The sequence below is a fragment of the Dermacentor silvarum genome, chromosome 11, assembly GCF_013339745.2.
Source record: "Dermacentor silvarum isolate Dsil-2018 chromosome 11, BIME_Dsil_1.4, whole genome shotgun sequence".
Taxonomy (NCBI): Eukaryota; Metazoa; Arthropoda; class Arachnida; order Ixodida; family Ixodidae; genus Dermacentor; species Dermacentor silvarum.
In genome coordinates this window covers 40,978,042-40,994,263 of record NC_051164.1, presented here as the reverse complement: position 1 = coordinate 40,994,263, position 16,222 = coordinate 40,978,042, and the positions used below count along the sequence as shown (strand labels likewise).

Below are 16,222 nucleotides of genomic sequence, written 5' to 3'. Positions count from 1 at the left end.
TACCGCGGTAAATCAAGGTGATGTAGGCCCTTAAATTTTCTAACAAAAATGATTAGTTAAGGGAGTTTATTAGCCATAGACTGGCAACAATTAAAAAATAATTTTTGGGCGTGTAATATGTACCTATTGAAGTAATCCCCTTAAGGGAATAGAATTGTTTGTGCTTTCTACCAGAGCGCCATCTAAGATTCGGTTAAGAGTAGTGAGCACCTTGTATATTCACAAATTATCCAGTTTTCTTACAGGAAACCAGAAGGGTCGGGACTAAAGGCGCTAGCATGCGCCTGACTGTGGCCCTGACCCCTGTACAATCTGCGCTCCAGCGACGCAATCAGGACAGCGTAAGAATAAGGAGAAAATGAAGAAAAGAAGTGTGTGTGTGTGGGGGGGGGGGGTACTTGAACAAGTAATGAGGATGATAATGCATTATTCTATTTACCAGTTAATATTACAGTTAGCGTAATTCAGTCATTTGTTGTGAAAAAAATTATGTGCTTTTTTCGAAATCATGGTGGACATTTCGTTGGCTCTGTCGACCAGGGCTCGGTAGTTCTCGCTCCAGGATAATTTTCATTACCTTCATCGACACTATGCGCCCTGGACGAATGCGTGCAGGCACGCCCACAAAAATTTCATCCAGTACTGGAAAGGTGCTGATCACTCCACCGCCGTGGTATCACCGCCGCCACAGCTAGTATCACGTCATGCTCCCCAGCACCGTCGCGCTACCGCCGCGCACCTTTGGAGTACTACCGCAGCCTTTCCAGTACTAGCACAGATGGTGTACGTGAGTATAGGCCTAGCTACAACCAAGCTTAAACCTCGACATAGCCAAGTTCAACCTAGCTACAACCAAGAGACGCAATGAATCGGCCAGCTTCGCTGTCTCTTGAGCTTTGCGCGGCCTAGTGCAAGCATTCGCCTTTTTCCCCCCTTTTTTTCACATAAACTAAGGGGGTCGACCTATATTCCCAATCGACCTATAGTCCAGTGTATACGGTATCGTATCATTATTTTTATTACAGAATAATATTATTTCCACTTTTCAGAAAACAAGCCCGTGTGCTCAAGCGAAGTGTGCAAGGACCGTGGTAAGCAAAGCTTAATTGAAGTATTCATCTACATGTCTTCTCAGACATGTATTGTTCCTCCAGATAAAGGAGCAGTTGTCTCGGATGCATCAGAGCCCGTGTCGACGAAGTGACGCCGTAGGATACACACATCACAGTTTAATAATTCTGCCTCCACGCCGTAACTTTCGTTGCTGGACAAAGTGACACGACTTATGTCAGTTACTATACTTAAACAGGTTCTATTTATGACTAGTACACGGAAACTCGCACTAAAATAAATTTTATTACATGAATTGCAAATGAGCTTTATATTTCAATTTGCTATGCAGTGAAGAAAAATTCATATGCAATTCAATACGAAAATGTCTTTTTAGTTGAGTATTTCTATTCGATTAGATTAGCTTAGATTAGGAAATTTTACCACTTGAACGCTCCTAAAAACAGGCGGTGACGGCCTGCTACTGTGACGGAAAGGTACAGAAAAATGTTTGTTTTTTCTCATTATATTTTTATTGATAAATCGCAAGGGATGGTGACAAACTATCTGGACCGATAGCCTACAATAGCCGGTGACCATCCATCCATCCATTCATTCATCCATCCATCCATTGATCCCATCATTCCAGCTTTGTACCCATGACTCTCGTCGTGCCGTTACAGCCAGTGGCTAAAGCTGTCTACCAGCTGGGTAGTTCTGTCGTCGTCATTCAAGCTTCGTCATGTGACTGACGAAGCTTGAATGCCTTCCTCGTCACGCCATCGTCGTCATGTACTCGTAGTCATGCCATTGCCCTTACACTGTTTTCATGCCATCGGCGGCAATGCGTCATTGTCACACCGCCATCGTGATTTCGTCACGGTTGTTTCACTGGCGTCATTCTAACTTCGCCCCCCGACTCTCATCACGTCGTCGTCGTCGTACCCCCATTGCCGCCATGCCAACGAAATCATACCACATTCATCGTTCCATCGGCTTCAATCTTTTCTTGGTCGTTCTAATGTAATCATACTGTCATCATTCAATCGTGATTGCGCCATTGTTCTTATGCCATAGTTGTCAGATAGTCGCTATCATGCATTCTTTGTCAGGCCATCGTCGTCATACCGTCATGGTCAGGCCATTTACGTCACTGCAGCTTCGTCATCCGACTCTCGTCATGCCGTGGTCATCACTCCATCTCCTCATACACTCGTCACCCTGTTGTCCTTACAGTGTTGTCAGGCCATCACGTAATTGCGGGGTCATTATACAGTCAATGTCATGCATTCGTTATCATACCGTCGTCATTTCGCCATCGTGGTCGTTCCATCATGCTCATTCTAACTTTGTCATCCGACTCTCTTTATGCCGTCGTCTTCACCCCGTCATCTTCACACGGTCGTCGTGATATCATTGTCGTCATACCGCCGCTGTCCCGCTGTCTTTTGACCACCGTCATCCCTTCAGAAACGTCATCCCATTGTCCGTAGTCGTCATACCGGCTTCGTCGTTCCACCTACATCATTCCTTCTTTGTCATTCCATCGTCGTCACTGCGACGTCATCGTTGTGATGCCGTAATGCTCACGGGCGACTTTGGCAAGCGAGGGCTATGGCGAGTGGTCCGTTACCAGAGACAGCGTATGTCGCATGTAGCCGAATGAACGAAAGTCTGAAACTGACCACTACAAATTTTGCTGTATACATGATTTCACTTATAAGGTGCGTCACTGCATTGCTTGAATGTTAGTCGCATTACCATCGAAAGGCATCTTGAGGTGGGTACTGGCGTAATTTTTTTTCCTTGATGAACAGAATACGAATTTGAATACGAATGTATAAAAAGTTGTCACAGTTTCACCTGAAAGGCGAAGCATCAATTGCGATAGCAAATTTGTAGAGAGCTATACGGAGTAATGATATTAGCTTTATCAGCTGTATAAACTTGGACATGCAGCAGCACCGGCAACACGCAGAACTGTTGTCGACGCCGTCGGCGTTTTGCCCACGTTCGCTCAAAATGCGTGCGGCGTTGGTGACTGTTGCCGGAGCCTCTGATATAAATAGGCACTTGGTGCCGCAGCTAAACGTCACCTCCCTTCCCTCCCCCTCCCCCCCCCCTCCCCCACGGCCTCTCGCGCGTCGGAAGAAGGCGCGTTTGCTCTACATATATGGCGATTGTAAAGGAGGAAAGAGACGCTTACTTCTGCAGCCCTTAAGGGAGCACGGCGCAGCGCTGAGCCGTGCTCCCTCAAGGGCTGCAGAAGATAGCGCCAACCTTTCCCTTTCCCTGAAGAACCACTTACCGGCGCAGAACGCGCGTCTGTTCTCCGCCGTGCGTTCACTCCCCGTGAAAGCGCGCGCCCCTCGCGCCCTTTCACTCTCACATACAGCGTTCGGCGCGCGGCGCCGATTTCATCTCCATTGACGTCATACGGAACCTCACGGCGACGGCGACGCCGACGGCAGAAATCTGCTTTTGAGTGTCCATATAATTGCTATCGCAATAATACGTTACACAAGAAACCGATTGGGACCTTCGGCCACTCGTGCAAGACAGAAAAAAAAAAGAAGTTGGAAATAAAGAATTTTCGCACCCAATGAGCGACGTGGCTAGGACTATCATATCTTATCAATGTCTTTAACGGTTCACTTGCATTTATTTTATTGCCACTAAGACAGCGTAGGCGAGCAAGCGATTTAACGGTTTTAAAAATGTGCAATGATACGAATAAAAAATATGTATACAGAGTACTGTTGGCACTCGAAATAAAAAAAAAAAAACGTTCATTGTATTATTTTCAGCACATCTTATCAAGGAGTACATTAACACATCTGCTGACCCCTGCGATGATTTTTACTCATATGTTTGCAAAAAATGGACTAGCAAGAACATGGAACGTGCCCCTTACGATGCTTTCCAGATGCTGCGAGAGCAATTTATTGATGTGTTAAAAGGTAAGTTAACTTTGTCTTACAGTTCAAGACATTCTTTACAGCGACGTTGTTTACCTCCATTCCCCGTATGCATCACCCGCATGCGCTTTTTAGGGGGGGGGGGGGGCAGGTACTTTGGGTACAGCGTACTAGAATAGGGAATTCTAGTACACTGTACCTTGGGTTGCTTACGTCCGCATCGGGGACGCGGCGCATGGACAGCAACCGAGAAGGGTAGGGGAGAGGGGAAAAAGCGTGGCGGCAGCACTGAAGCAATGGCGATGGCTAGGGGGAGAGGGGCAAATAGTGTGGTGATGGCGCCTGTGCACGTGGCCTGCGATTCTGTGGCTATAACGTCACACGTGCCGGCGCGGCTGCAGCAGCAGTTGCGGCCTGTCAAGATCAATGTAGCGTTCGCACCCTTCCCGTTTGTGCTTGAGAGGTGCGGTGACCGCGGCGGCGCTTGTGTCGGCGTTTTGTGTTGCTGTGTGAAAAAAAAAAAAAAATGTATGAGTTCGTGATGTGAGCAGCCCATGTATGCAGCCGGAACACCTTTGCTAGTAATCCGTCCCCATATGAATGTTTCGACCCCACGAATTTTGTTTTGTATTCTACACTGTTCTCATTCGTGTAAAATGTAAAAACACGCCTGGCCTGTAGCCCAAGCTGGGCGCAATGCATCGGCGGCATCATTGCTTCTATAGGCATATATAGGAGTGCCTACTGTGTGACTAATGCCTCACTTACGTATTTTTCATGGTGATTGTTTCAGCTTCCTAATGCGTTTATCATTCTTTGATAATTAACCGCTATTTGTTGTGTTTGTCTAACCATTTTGGTAAGTCCATCCCTAAGTTAGTGCACTCTAAGACAGCGGTAAAAGCTGCACGGTGGTATGGCACGGTGGAACGTGCATATATGCATATACCACCGTGCATATATATATATACATATATATATATATATATATATATATATATGATTAGCCACCGTGCACATATGCATATATGCAGAAGTAATTGAAAAATGCACTAACGTGAGATGCGACATTTTCTCACAAAATATTGACGGGACACTCACTAACACTTTTAACGCGTAAGCATCCATGGGCGAGTACCCCCGCAAAATCTGTCCGTCCTGTGACGCCTCATACCTGCAAAATGAATGCATAGTTGGTCAAGTTAACAAATGTAATCATTTTAAAAGTATTATAGTAGATGATTAGTAGCGTTGCAAAAAAAAAAACAAGTTCACGTCGTCGTTAAGGTCGTAACAAAAAAAGGGGCCAACTGTGGTCTGGCAAAAATAAAAAAAAAATGGTGGTGACGGCGTTTTGGTTTATTTAATACGATCCCTTTGAAGGGGTAGGATGTGTCGAGATGTGTTCCTTCAATTACAACAAGAAAACGTAAGGTTGGTGAAACGGAGAAGCAGCGCCAGCGCGCCCAACCACAACCGGAATACCGGCGTCGCATAGAGGAAGCACATCGACAGGAACAGTAACATGAAGCGGGTGAGAGGAGGCCTGCCGAAGCAGATCGGAAACGAAGTTATCAAGCGACGCCCAATAAAAGTCGCGCCAATGCCATTCAAAAAATGTCACAGTTTCGCCCTAAGGGCGAAGCAATGAATGCGATAGCAACACAGCAATGTCATACGAAGTAAGGTGAGCGGCTTTGGTAGCAACAACACGCAGAACTGTTGTCGACGCCATCGGCGTTTTGCCCGCGTTAGCTCAAAATGCGTGCGGCGTTGGTGACTGTTGCTGGAGCCTCTGATATAAATAGGCACTTGGTGCCGCAGCTAAACGTCGCCTCCCTTCCCTCCCCCTCCCCCACGGCCTCTCGCGCGTCCGAAGAAGGCGCGTTTGCTCTACATATATGGTGATTGTAAAGGAGAAAAGAGACGCCTACTTCTGCAGCCCTTAAGCGAGCACGGCGCAGAACGCGCGTTTGTTCTCCGCCGTGCGTTCACTCCCCGTGAAAGACGCGCCCCTCGCGCCCTTTCACTCGCACATACAGCGTTCGGCGCGCGGCGACGATTTCATCTCCAAATGACGTCATACGGAACCTCACGGCGACGGCGACGGCGACGGCGACGGCGACGCCGACGGCGACGGCGACGCCGACGGCAGAAATCTGCTTTTGAGTGTCCATATAATTGCTATCGCAATAAAACAGAACACGGAATGACACCGGGAACGGAGGGCTCAGCTTCGCGAAGACGAGGACGAGGAGCAACGCGAATTGGCCTGTGATAAGTACTTCAAGGTCAACTTCATATGACGCTGGAACTACGAGACATTCAAAGGAGAAGAAGTTTCCTAGCCTCAAGAAAAGACATGCAAGTTGTCTGATTCCGAATAAAAATTGTTGCAGTTTCACCCGAAAGGCGAAGCATCAATTGCGATAGCAAATTAGTAGAGAACTATACGGAGTAAGGATAGTAGTTTATCAGCTGTATAAACTTGGATATGCAGCAGCACCAGCAACGCGCAGAACTGTTGTCGACGCCGTCGGCGTTTTGCCCGCGTTTGCACTGAACGCGCGCGGCGTTTGTATATATAAATACGCATTTGGTACCGCAGCTAAACGTCGCCTCCCCTCCCTCTCTCCCTCCCGTCGCCCAACAGCCTTTCGCACGACGGAAAAAGTCGCGTTTGCTCTCTATATATGGAAAAGAGGAGAGACGCTTAATTCTGCAGCCCTTCAGGGAACACGGCGCAGAACGCGCGTTTGTTCTCCGCAGTGCGTTCGCTCCCCGTGAAAGCACGCGTCCCTCGCGTCCTTTCACTCGCACATACAGTGTCCGGAGTGCGGCGACGATTTCATCGCCGTTGACGTCATACGGAACGTCACGGCGACGGCGACGGCGACGCCGACCGCAGAAATCCGCTTTGGAGTGTCCATATAATTGCTATCGCAATAAAACATTGCACAGAAGTCAGCAAAAAAAAGATCGTAATCTCATGATTGCATGGAATTGAATTGTGCTTAGAGCGTTATGACATGGTCTACGCAGGATAGACATGATAAGGAATAAAAATGCTACAAAAATTCCGAGAATTGTCTTTAATGTGTAAGCATTCCATCGCTCCGGAAAAGCGATGGGTAGACATGCATAAGCTAGCTAAATAAGTGAGCAAAAGCGAAGTAGCAGCTGAGCCATAGAATGCTTACGCAGTAGTCGACAAGTCTCAAAATTTCTGCAGCATGGTTCATTTAAAAAATTTTTCTACACCTTTTGTCACTCATGTTTCATGGTTAGGTAAAAAGCAAAACGCAGTGACGTTTACTAACAGCGTGCGAAGTAAATAAGTCTTAAAGAGATACGGACACAAGATCTGAAAATTTTACGAAAATGCTGGAAATGAATCCTCAGTGTGTGATTACACCGAAAATAAGTAATCACTTGACTCATTTTTGAGCCGATAGCTTTATTTTTGGCGTTTTTGTGAGCGCGCGCCTCGCCGCCCGACCCGCGGGAGTTGGAAGGCGTGACGTCACGACAGCCTCGTCGCATAGCCAGCCGGCCGGTCGCAGTCATTCGAAGCGCGCCGACGCCGCCATCGCGAGCATGGATTCGAGTTCTAGTGCCTCTACAAGCGATGAGTACACGTCTGAAGACGAGGAGGACCATTCCAATTTGGCAAGAAATATTACCGCTTACGGTTACGAGCCTTACGCGTCAAGCGACGAAGAAGAGCAGGAGGCTGTCCAAGTGCCTGTCCGGTTTTCGCGAACCGTAGCGCGAAGATATCGCTCAGCACCAGACACTTGTGCAAGAATTATTTATTTCCTCGGTAAACTTGCTTTTTCAAAAGCGCACGCAGGCGAGGCAGCTGCGGGGTATTTCATCCCTGCATGGATGACTGAATAGTAGTTTATGCCGTCGGCGTGAGCAACTGCTGTGAGGTATCAATAACTCCGAGACTCTCACGTCCACTTCGCTAGCCGCCCGACAGATCGCAGCACCTGTATGGCGTTCTCCCCAGTTTCCCAGCTTTTATCCTGTGGAGAAGCAGAGCTGTGTGTGTCTGTCTGCCCCGCTGCCATGTAGGACTGATATCGTGAGTCGCGCTCGCTAGCCTTGTTATGCTTTGCCAACATTTTTAAAGAGATCACTGCCTTCATGCCCAGCCTCAGGCATCTCGCCCCAGCCTCGTCCTCATACTGCTCAAGAAGGCTGCAAGTGAAAGAAGACACTATCGACATCTTTTCGCCTCCTCTTTTGAAACGCGCCGCTGATCATTTCTGCCTTGCGTTTTCGTGAGAAGACCGATGTCACAGCGTCAGGCTTTAGGCGTTACCTTTTGAGCCGACGTTCTTAGAAGTAGTCTAAGAACGTTGTATTGAGTGGCATGCCGAGGCTTTTCAGCACAGCCGGGCTGGTCACATAATCATCGTCGACGAAGCGGTCCGCGCAAATGAAGTCATTTTTTAGAGGTCTCCAGACTGGGCGTGATGGCTGACAGGCTGGTTTCCAAAGTTTACGCAGGTTCTCGTCTCTGGAAAACGTGTGCGACGGCGTGTCACGACCGACGATGCTGTTATAGCAGCAATATCTGGGCATTTCCTTCCGCCGCGACGAACGCGTCAATACCAAGCGACGACCGCGGGAAGGCGCATGTAAGACGCACCACCTGCGTGGAGCGCCGACGGGGATAAAGTTTCAGACGGACAACGTGCGAAGATCGCCGAAAGGGGTTAAACAAACGCTGCAAGGGACCGACACCCCCGGAAACACTGTGACGGCTGTGGCCGACCTTGGTCGCGCGCGCGCGCGCGCGCGGGTGGGTGTTATGACGTCAAATTTCTGCCGGCGGCCGCTTGGAGGCAAGGTGCAGCAAAAAATCGATAAAAAAAACATGTTTCTCGTTCTTTTTTTGAAAGCAGCTTGTTGTATTCGTCAATTTTAACAGTTCAACTTTTCTTCCGACGCAAAAAACCACCCGCCAACTTTTGTGTCCGTATCCCTTTACAAAAATGGGTAGTATCGCCGAAGGGGCGAAGCATTGAGAGGGATTGCAAGCTTTAACGTTGTGCTCATACTTCTCGGTCGGTGTTCTAACTATAAGCTGGTCAGATATGTAGGTGCGACGCAGCACTCAAGGCAACGGCTGCTCGGCAGAAGGATCAGCGCCCCAGCAGCTACCAGGTGTCTCACAACGCTGGCGTGATGTAGAGTTAGTGTAGCGTGATGAGGAGTGCCGCAAGAGGCGTTGCAGGAGTCGCGCTTCGATGGTGCACGATATGAGAGCGACAGGGAACCGTCGGCCACTCCTGCAAGACAGAACCTTCCTTTATTATATCCACAAATATAACCGCCGAGAGACCGACTGACCTATAGCAGTAGACAGCAGCCGGCAGACATCAGTGACAGCAGTCCCGCCAAATCCGGGAGGCGTTAGCTTGACGTTCACTGTTTGTTCTACTCAGGCCTGTACTCATCACCATCAGAATCATTAGCCTATTTTTATGCCCAAAGCAGGATTAAAGCCTCTCCCTGCGATCTCCAATTAGCATTGCCTTGCGCTAGCTGATTCCAACTTGCGCCTGCAAATTTCCTAATTTCATCACCCCACCTAGTTTTCTGCCGTCCTTGACTGCGCTCCCCTTCTCTTGGAACCTATTGTGTAACTATAAAGGTCCATCGGTTATCTCCTCTACGCATTACATGGCCTGACCAGGTCCATTTTTTTCTCCTAATGTCAACTAGAATATCGTCTTGCCCCGTTTGCCCTCGGATCCATACCATTCTCTTCTTGTCTCTTAACGTTGCTCAATCTCCCACGCGAAAGAAAGAAAGCGGGAAGGCAGAGCGGCAGAGAGGCAGGGCGGCTTCTACTCTGACAAGTACATACATTTGCTGCGGTGCGGCCTGTCGCGCCGCAGCAAATGTCTGCCACACCCAATATGGTGCGGGCTGTCGCGCGCACCGTATCTTGAAAGCGATCTCCACACGGCTCTGACCTTTGTATGCGCTATGCTTTCGCCGCTCAGTTTTCGTTAAAGCGATAGACCGCACGAGCCTTCGCTTACTGCGGCGGCCGCGCTTGCTCACGCCAGCGTTTTGACAGTGGTTGTCTGCGGTAATCGAGTGTGATCTATTCATGTTTGCTTGTGCGCGCTGACACCACGCTTGTTAATTCAGTCAGTAAGCGAATGTGTCCGTGTTTATGCAGCCGATAGAACCACTATTCCTACTCCGTATAGCTCTCTACTAATTTGCTATCGCAATTGATGCTTCACCTTTCCGGCGAAACTGCAACATTTTTTTCGTTCCATCTTTCTTTGCGTGGTCCTCAACTTGTTCTCGAGCTTCTTCGTTAACCTCCAAGTTACCACCCCATATGTTAGCACCGGTAGAATGTAATGATTGTACACTTGTCTTTTCAACCACAGTGGTAAGCTCCCAGTCGGGATTTGGCAATGCCTGCCCTGTGCACTCCAACCCATTTTTATCCTTCTGTAAGTTTCCTTTCCATGGTCAGAGTTGCTGTGAGTAATTGGCCTAGATAAATGTACAGACCCGTACATAACCAGTACCACGGCCGCTGGATAAAAAAAAAAAAAAAAAGGTGCGGCCCGTTGCGTGGCACCGAAACGGCGTCTCGGGCCTAGTTCTCCTCGCGCCCGCTCTGGCGCCACTGCTCGGGTACAGCCGTTCATGGAGAAGCGTTCCCACAGCCGCGTTTGTATACGCGGGACAGTCACTCTAATCACGCCGTAAATAACGCGTTTTATATTTGCACATTACAGGTTGAATATTGAAGTCGTTATTAGAAGTGCTGATTGCTCCCCATATGTGAAAAGTCTGCCCTAAGAGTGCCAATCTTTTGTAGAGTGGGCCTCAATGCTCTCCATGAGGGCTGCCCGCTCGACTCACATGAAATGAAAAGAAGCGCTCTATTACGAATAATCGGGAGTGGGTTTACGTGTTTCTTTAAGACGACTTCAAAACGATGGATCGCGTTTATTTACAAGATGATGAATGCGAAGGTATCGCTCAGCGAAAACAGTCCATTACGCCGCACCCGATCGAGCCTAGCTTCGTTCTTCTCTTCAACCAAATTCCACTCGCACGTTTCAATATTCTCTCTGCGCTGGTAATGGCGTGGCCACTAGGTAGGTAGGTAGTCGGAAGAATCTTCACCCCGTTTTTATAGGGGCAAGACTGCGGGCCGCTCCCATGTTGGGACGGGAAGGCCAAGCCTCACCGCCGCATCGTGGGCCTTCTCGACAGCCCGGAGTTGATCAATTCATTCGTGGCTCTTTTTACATAAAAAAGGTGCAGCCTGCTGCGTCACGTCGCCGCTAGTTGGCGAGCGCGTCTCGGCTGAGTTGACAGTTGCGGCCGCTGTTTTTCCTGGGCTCGACAAAAAAATGTCACAGTTTCGCCCTAAGGGCGAAGCAATGAATGCGATAGCAACACAGGAATGTCATACGAAGTAAGGCGAGCGGTTTTGGTAGCAATATGAATTGTAGTAAACATGAGCTGAATAAGTAAGCAGGTGTGCTGCGGCGTAAGTAGGCCGACATGAAGAGAGACTCGATGACCACGAGAAGGCGCGTGTGAAACGGTGGTGTTGATGAGAAGCGCTTCCCGTGGGCAGCGCGTGCGAAGGGACACACCTTTAGCGCTGCACTGCCGACCCGGGCAGCATTGCATGTGTAGCGTGCGTTGGAAAATGTGGCCCGACTATTAGGAACTGATTGAACAAGCGTGGTGTGAGCGCGCACAAACAAACATGAATAGATCACACTGAATGACTGCAGACAACGACTGTCAAAACGCTGGCAGCAAGCGCATACACCGCACCAACGGGCGAAGGTACGCGCGGTCTATCGCTTCAACGGAAACTGAGCGGCGAATGCACGGTGCATAAAGGTCATAGCCGTGTGGAGATAAGCGACGGTGCGAGCGAGCGACGAGCGCGGTTGTTGGCAGAGAGGAAGTGCGCCCCCCCCCCCCCCCCCCCCCCCCGCCTCCGCTCCCTCCGGCGCTGGCTTCCCGCTTCCTTGCTTGCGCGTGGGAGATTGAGTGCGTTCGCTCTCCGTGATAGCGCGCGTCCCCGCACGCTTCCGCTCGGGCATACGGCGCGCGGCGAAGATTTTATCTATAGGGAACCTCACGGCGACGGCGACGGCGATGACGACGGCGACGGCAGAAATCCGGTTGAAGTGTCCATATAATTGCTATCGCAATAAAAAAAGTTTACTGGGCTGCACGTTCTTTTTTTTTTTTTTCATGTACGGCGGATAACCGGGAAACTCAGTCGGGACCGCAGTCGGAAGCACAAGCCCAATGTTCGCGTTCTTTTTATAGTAATTCTCAGTAAAATATAATGAACATACCAGTGACCTGTCGCTTGGCTCTCACTTGCTTCCTTTCCCTGACGGCCCTTGGCCAGAAATATTCTTCAGCCACGCTTCCCGACGCTGTAGATTGCAGGGGAATTCGTGGTACTTCACAGTAGCGTTTGTTCTCGCGTTCGAGTTGCACAGCGGCATACAACAGCTTCGCGGCATCACACCGCTAGAAAAAACTGTCTGCCACACACGCGCACACCAAAGAACCGTACTCAAGCACAAGAAGCATGAGGCAAGCTGCTCACACGCACGATCACACAAAAAAAGCACACGAGAATGCGCACGGAAAGGCACATCAACACGCACAAATCCGGAGGCAAGCACATTGTAGTACGAACCGGCGTCTGCCTTGCGTACCGTAGCAGTGGCGTCATCATTTGGCCTAGGCTAAGCACTACCAAGTCATCCCCAGAAGTTTCCGGAATTCATTGATTATTTGTCGATTATCGATTAACTATTGAATGGCTGTCGATTGGCTATCGCAAGGTTTTGGCCACGTATTTGGGCTAGGCAAAGCACTACCAAGTTATCCCCAGCATTTTCTGGAATTTGATCGATTATTGATTAGCTCTTGATTGGCTATCGATGACTGACTAAGCTTAAGTAGTCCCAACCATGCTTACCTAGACTTAGCCAGGCTCAGCTTCGCTAGTTCACAGGGGTATGTGCCATTGCGCTTGGACCCTTTCAGCAGAGCCGCCAGGATCGGCCCACATTTTTTCCGAAGATGGACGGACTAACGGCCGGCTTAAACAGCTCCGCTGTTAAAAGTATATGTGAGGGAACAGTTAAAATTGTACAATGAATTCAAGTAGACAAAGTGATGTTACGTAATTTTTATTAGGAGAGCAAAGGAAAGCAAACTAGGAGGTAGTAAATGTTAATTTAAATTGGAATCACGTGATACAGGCACCGATCCAGCTCGTCGTCGTCTTCTTTCAGGAGATCCACAGATTCTGCTCCACTACAATTACCTCCCTTCGTAAAAGGAGCTGTCCTGGCGAGCTACGGGTATACAGGACAGGATAGGTGTATCATAATAGGACTTTAACGGCTGAACACACACAATTTCGCGCCTTTGGCGGCACTTACTAAGATGGTTCAAGGGGCTGCAGTATGTAGTTGACAGGAGACATCTGCTCACTAAGACAACAGGGACCATGTTACCGAATATTCCGGAGTACAAGTCGCACCTTTGTATAAGACGCACACCCTACTTTATGCGACTTTCGCAGAGAAATTTGGTATATAAGACGCACCTATTTTAACTCAGTTGGTATGATAAAACATGATTACGCTAGCGTGTACACTCATGAGGAAATGTCCTGCTTCAGAGCACATAATTTCCGTAAACAAAATTATTACGAGCTGCATTTTGTAGCAGTGTAAAACTTGAACCAACGTTCATCTTAGGGAACTGTAATTTATTGCCCTTCCCTTTAAGCTATGAAGGTCCCATCTGCCGACACAGTAAAAAAAAAAAAAAAAAAAAAAAAAAAGCCGCATATCTACTTGTTTCGCTGCAAATGACGTCGAAAGACGATAGTCTTCTGCCGCCCCTGATACGTAACACCCTCTCTTCTACCCCTCCCACCCCTTACGCTCTTCCCCTCCGCTCCCACTCCTCCCATGATGGATGCAATGGAGGTTTTGCTGAATTCAATTCAAATTCCCCGCGTTCGCTCTGCTCTCGCGCCATCTGTTGGGATATGTTATTACTGTTGGCTTAAAGCCGGCTACAGAGCCGCGGTTTCAGTCGGCTTGTTTTTAATGCGTAGCGTCTCTTCTACACCATTTCTAAACCATTGATTTTTCATTTACTAACGTAAAAACCAGTCCAATGTGTAGTCATAATTAAATGAACGCTGCGGATCACGATTATGTGCACATATTTTGCCTCAAATAGGCCTGAGGTTTCCTGTGCGCTGTGTAATATTGACGTGGATGACCCCGTGCCGCCAGTGCTAGTAGCTTAGTTGGTTTTGGCCGGGCGGTTGAATCAGTTTTGGCCGGGCGCTTGAATAGAGTGACGGACGGACGTACAGACAGGCAAAGTTTTTCGCGTTTAGGTAGCCCAAGAAAAACTATCGTCTCTAAGGGCCCATTCACACTTGCTACTAGGCGAGGTCGCACGACCAAGTTGGTCGCAAAGCGACCAGTCGCAAGTAGTCGCAAATGGTCGCTTTTCTCGAAATGCGACCATTTCGGGCCAGTCGCTCACTGCTCGATTTTTCAGACGCGCGACCGCAGTCGCAGAATAGCTGAACCAATCAGATGCGAAGGAACAGGACGTCTGTATACGCTGACGCTTATTTTAGGCGGCGATGACATTTCAAGCAGACGTGAACGGCATATCGTGATACATTTCGGTTTAGCGACTCGTCGGTCGCATTTGTAAGTGTGAACATCGTTCGTCTTGAGTAGTTTTCTGGTCGCCAGTCGCAATTGGTCGCGTGACCTCGCCTAGTCGCAAGTGTGAATTGGCCCTAAAATTTTAGGCACTTTGACCGGTAACATCGCTGCGCACGGCCGGAGAAGGCGCATGGTGAGTACAGTCCGGCCGCGAGCTGGGTTACCGGCGCGGCCTCTGAATAACTTGTATACGACGTTGTAAGCATCTTGAAGCACATAGCTGACGTTGCCTTTGCGGCGTGGCGTGCTCGGTCAGAGCACGAACAACTACACATAACGCGTGGCGCTTGAAATGCATACAAAAGCGAAAGGACGACTGGAAACCTGAAACACTGTGACTGCCACTAGTACTGCTGGACTGTTGAGAGTTCCCGAAATGGTGACTTGTAGCAATGATAACCAAGTGGTGCATTTTTTTTCTTGCGGGGAGGAGGGTGCATGGGCAGGGGTAGGACAGATGTTGGGCGCCACAACGTAGCAATGAAAAACTGTGGTACCACTTTATTATTTATTGCCTTTAGTGCAGTGGGTTTAACGTCCTAAAATTAGCGCAACTTGCACTAAGTTGTGCAAGGCTGGAGAAACAGTGGAGCTGGTGATCACCTAGATTCTTCCAGTTTCGCTAGGCTCGGCTAAGTTTTGCTAGGCTCCGGATGATACTCTGTATGATTCTCCGGATGAGCACGCAATCACCGCATTCGTTCTGGGCTGGCGGCACGACGAGCTTCCAGCTGAGCGGCTTCTTCTTCTGGAGTTTTGTACTTCTTCGGCCGTGCCATGTTACATTTACTCAGTGCGAAGTCGGCGAGAGTTGTGTGTGTCGCCGTCGATCTTTATAATCAATGTGACGGCATGGCCAAGCTTCACAAAGTGTTGTCATGTCTAAGCAAAGCAAAAATTGCGGCGTGAAGCAATGACATGGCTCGGCGAAGCTGGGTGATTGCTAAGTGACCGCATTGTCGGAGCGAGTCTGCTGGAAGACGGTGTCTGCATTGTAACGCGGTGTTGGTGCTGCAAGCTGCGCTATGCAACGCGCAGTGACGTCATCGCTGGCACGGCGGCGGAGGAGCGTTGCCGGAGCTAGAAGTAGTGAGGCGCAGCTGTGGCAGGTGGTTGCTAGGCAACGCAGGTGATGTCATTGTTCGGCGAGGTTTTTTGTTCGCGACAAATGGACTGTCGGCCGGCTTAAACAGCTCCACTGTTAAAAAGCCGACAGATCCCACGCTCTGTGGGAATCGATGTTGTGCGATGCAGCATGCGGGGAGCCTACCAAGTTAACGAAATGACCATGAGAGCACCAAGACGTAGGCGGCTATTTCATGACCTACACGCCACGCATGTCATGACATTCATGTCATGAGTCCTCAGGAGTCCCTTTAGCTACGCCTGAAAGACCTTAAGGCCAAAGCCTTAGTCATGCTCATAATTATGACTTCAACCGTCGCCTTT

At 49.1% G+C, this 16,222-nt stretch overlaps 1 protein-coding gene across 1 annotated transcript in view; it reads left to right on the top strand.

Annotated features, from left to right (window-relative positions):
- The first annotated feature begins 1,051 nt into the window (after positions 1–1,051).
- The window catches only part of LOC125941536 (neprilysin-like), a 41,647-nt gene continuing 26,476 nt past the window's right edge, over positions 1,052–16,222 (top strand). Inside the window, exons 1-2 of the mRNA XM_049659023.1 lie at positions 1,052–1,091; positions 3,858–4,010. Coding sequence (XP_049514980.1) covers positions 3,947–4,010 — 64 coding nt within the window. The 5' untranslated portion in view covers positions 1,052–1,091; positions 3,858–3,946. The remainder of the gene's footprint in view (positions 1,092–3,857; positions 4,011–16,222) is intronic.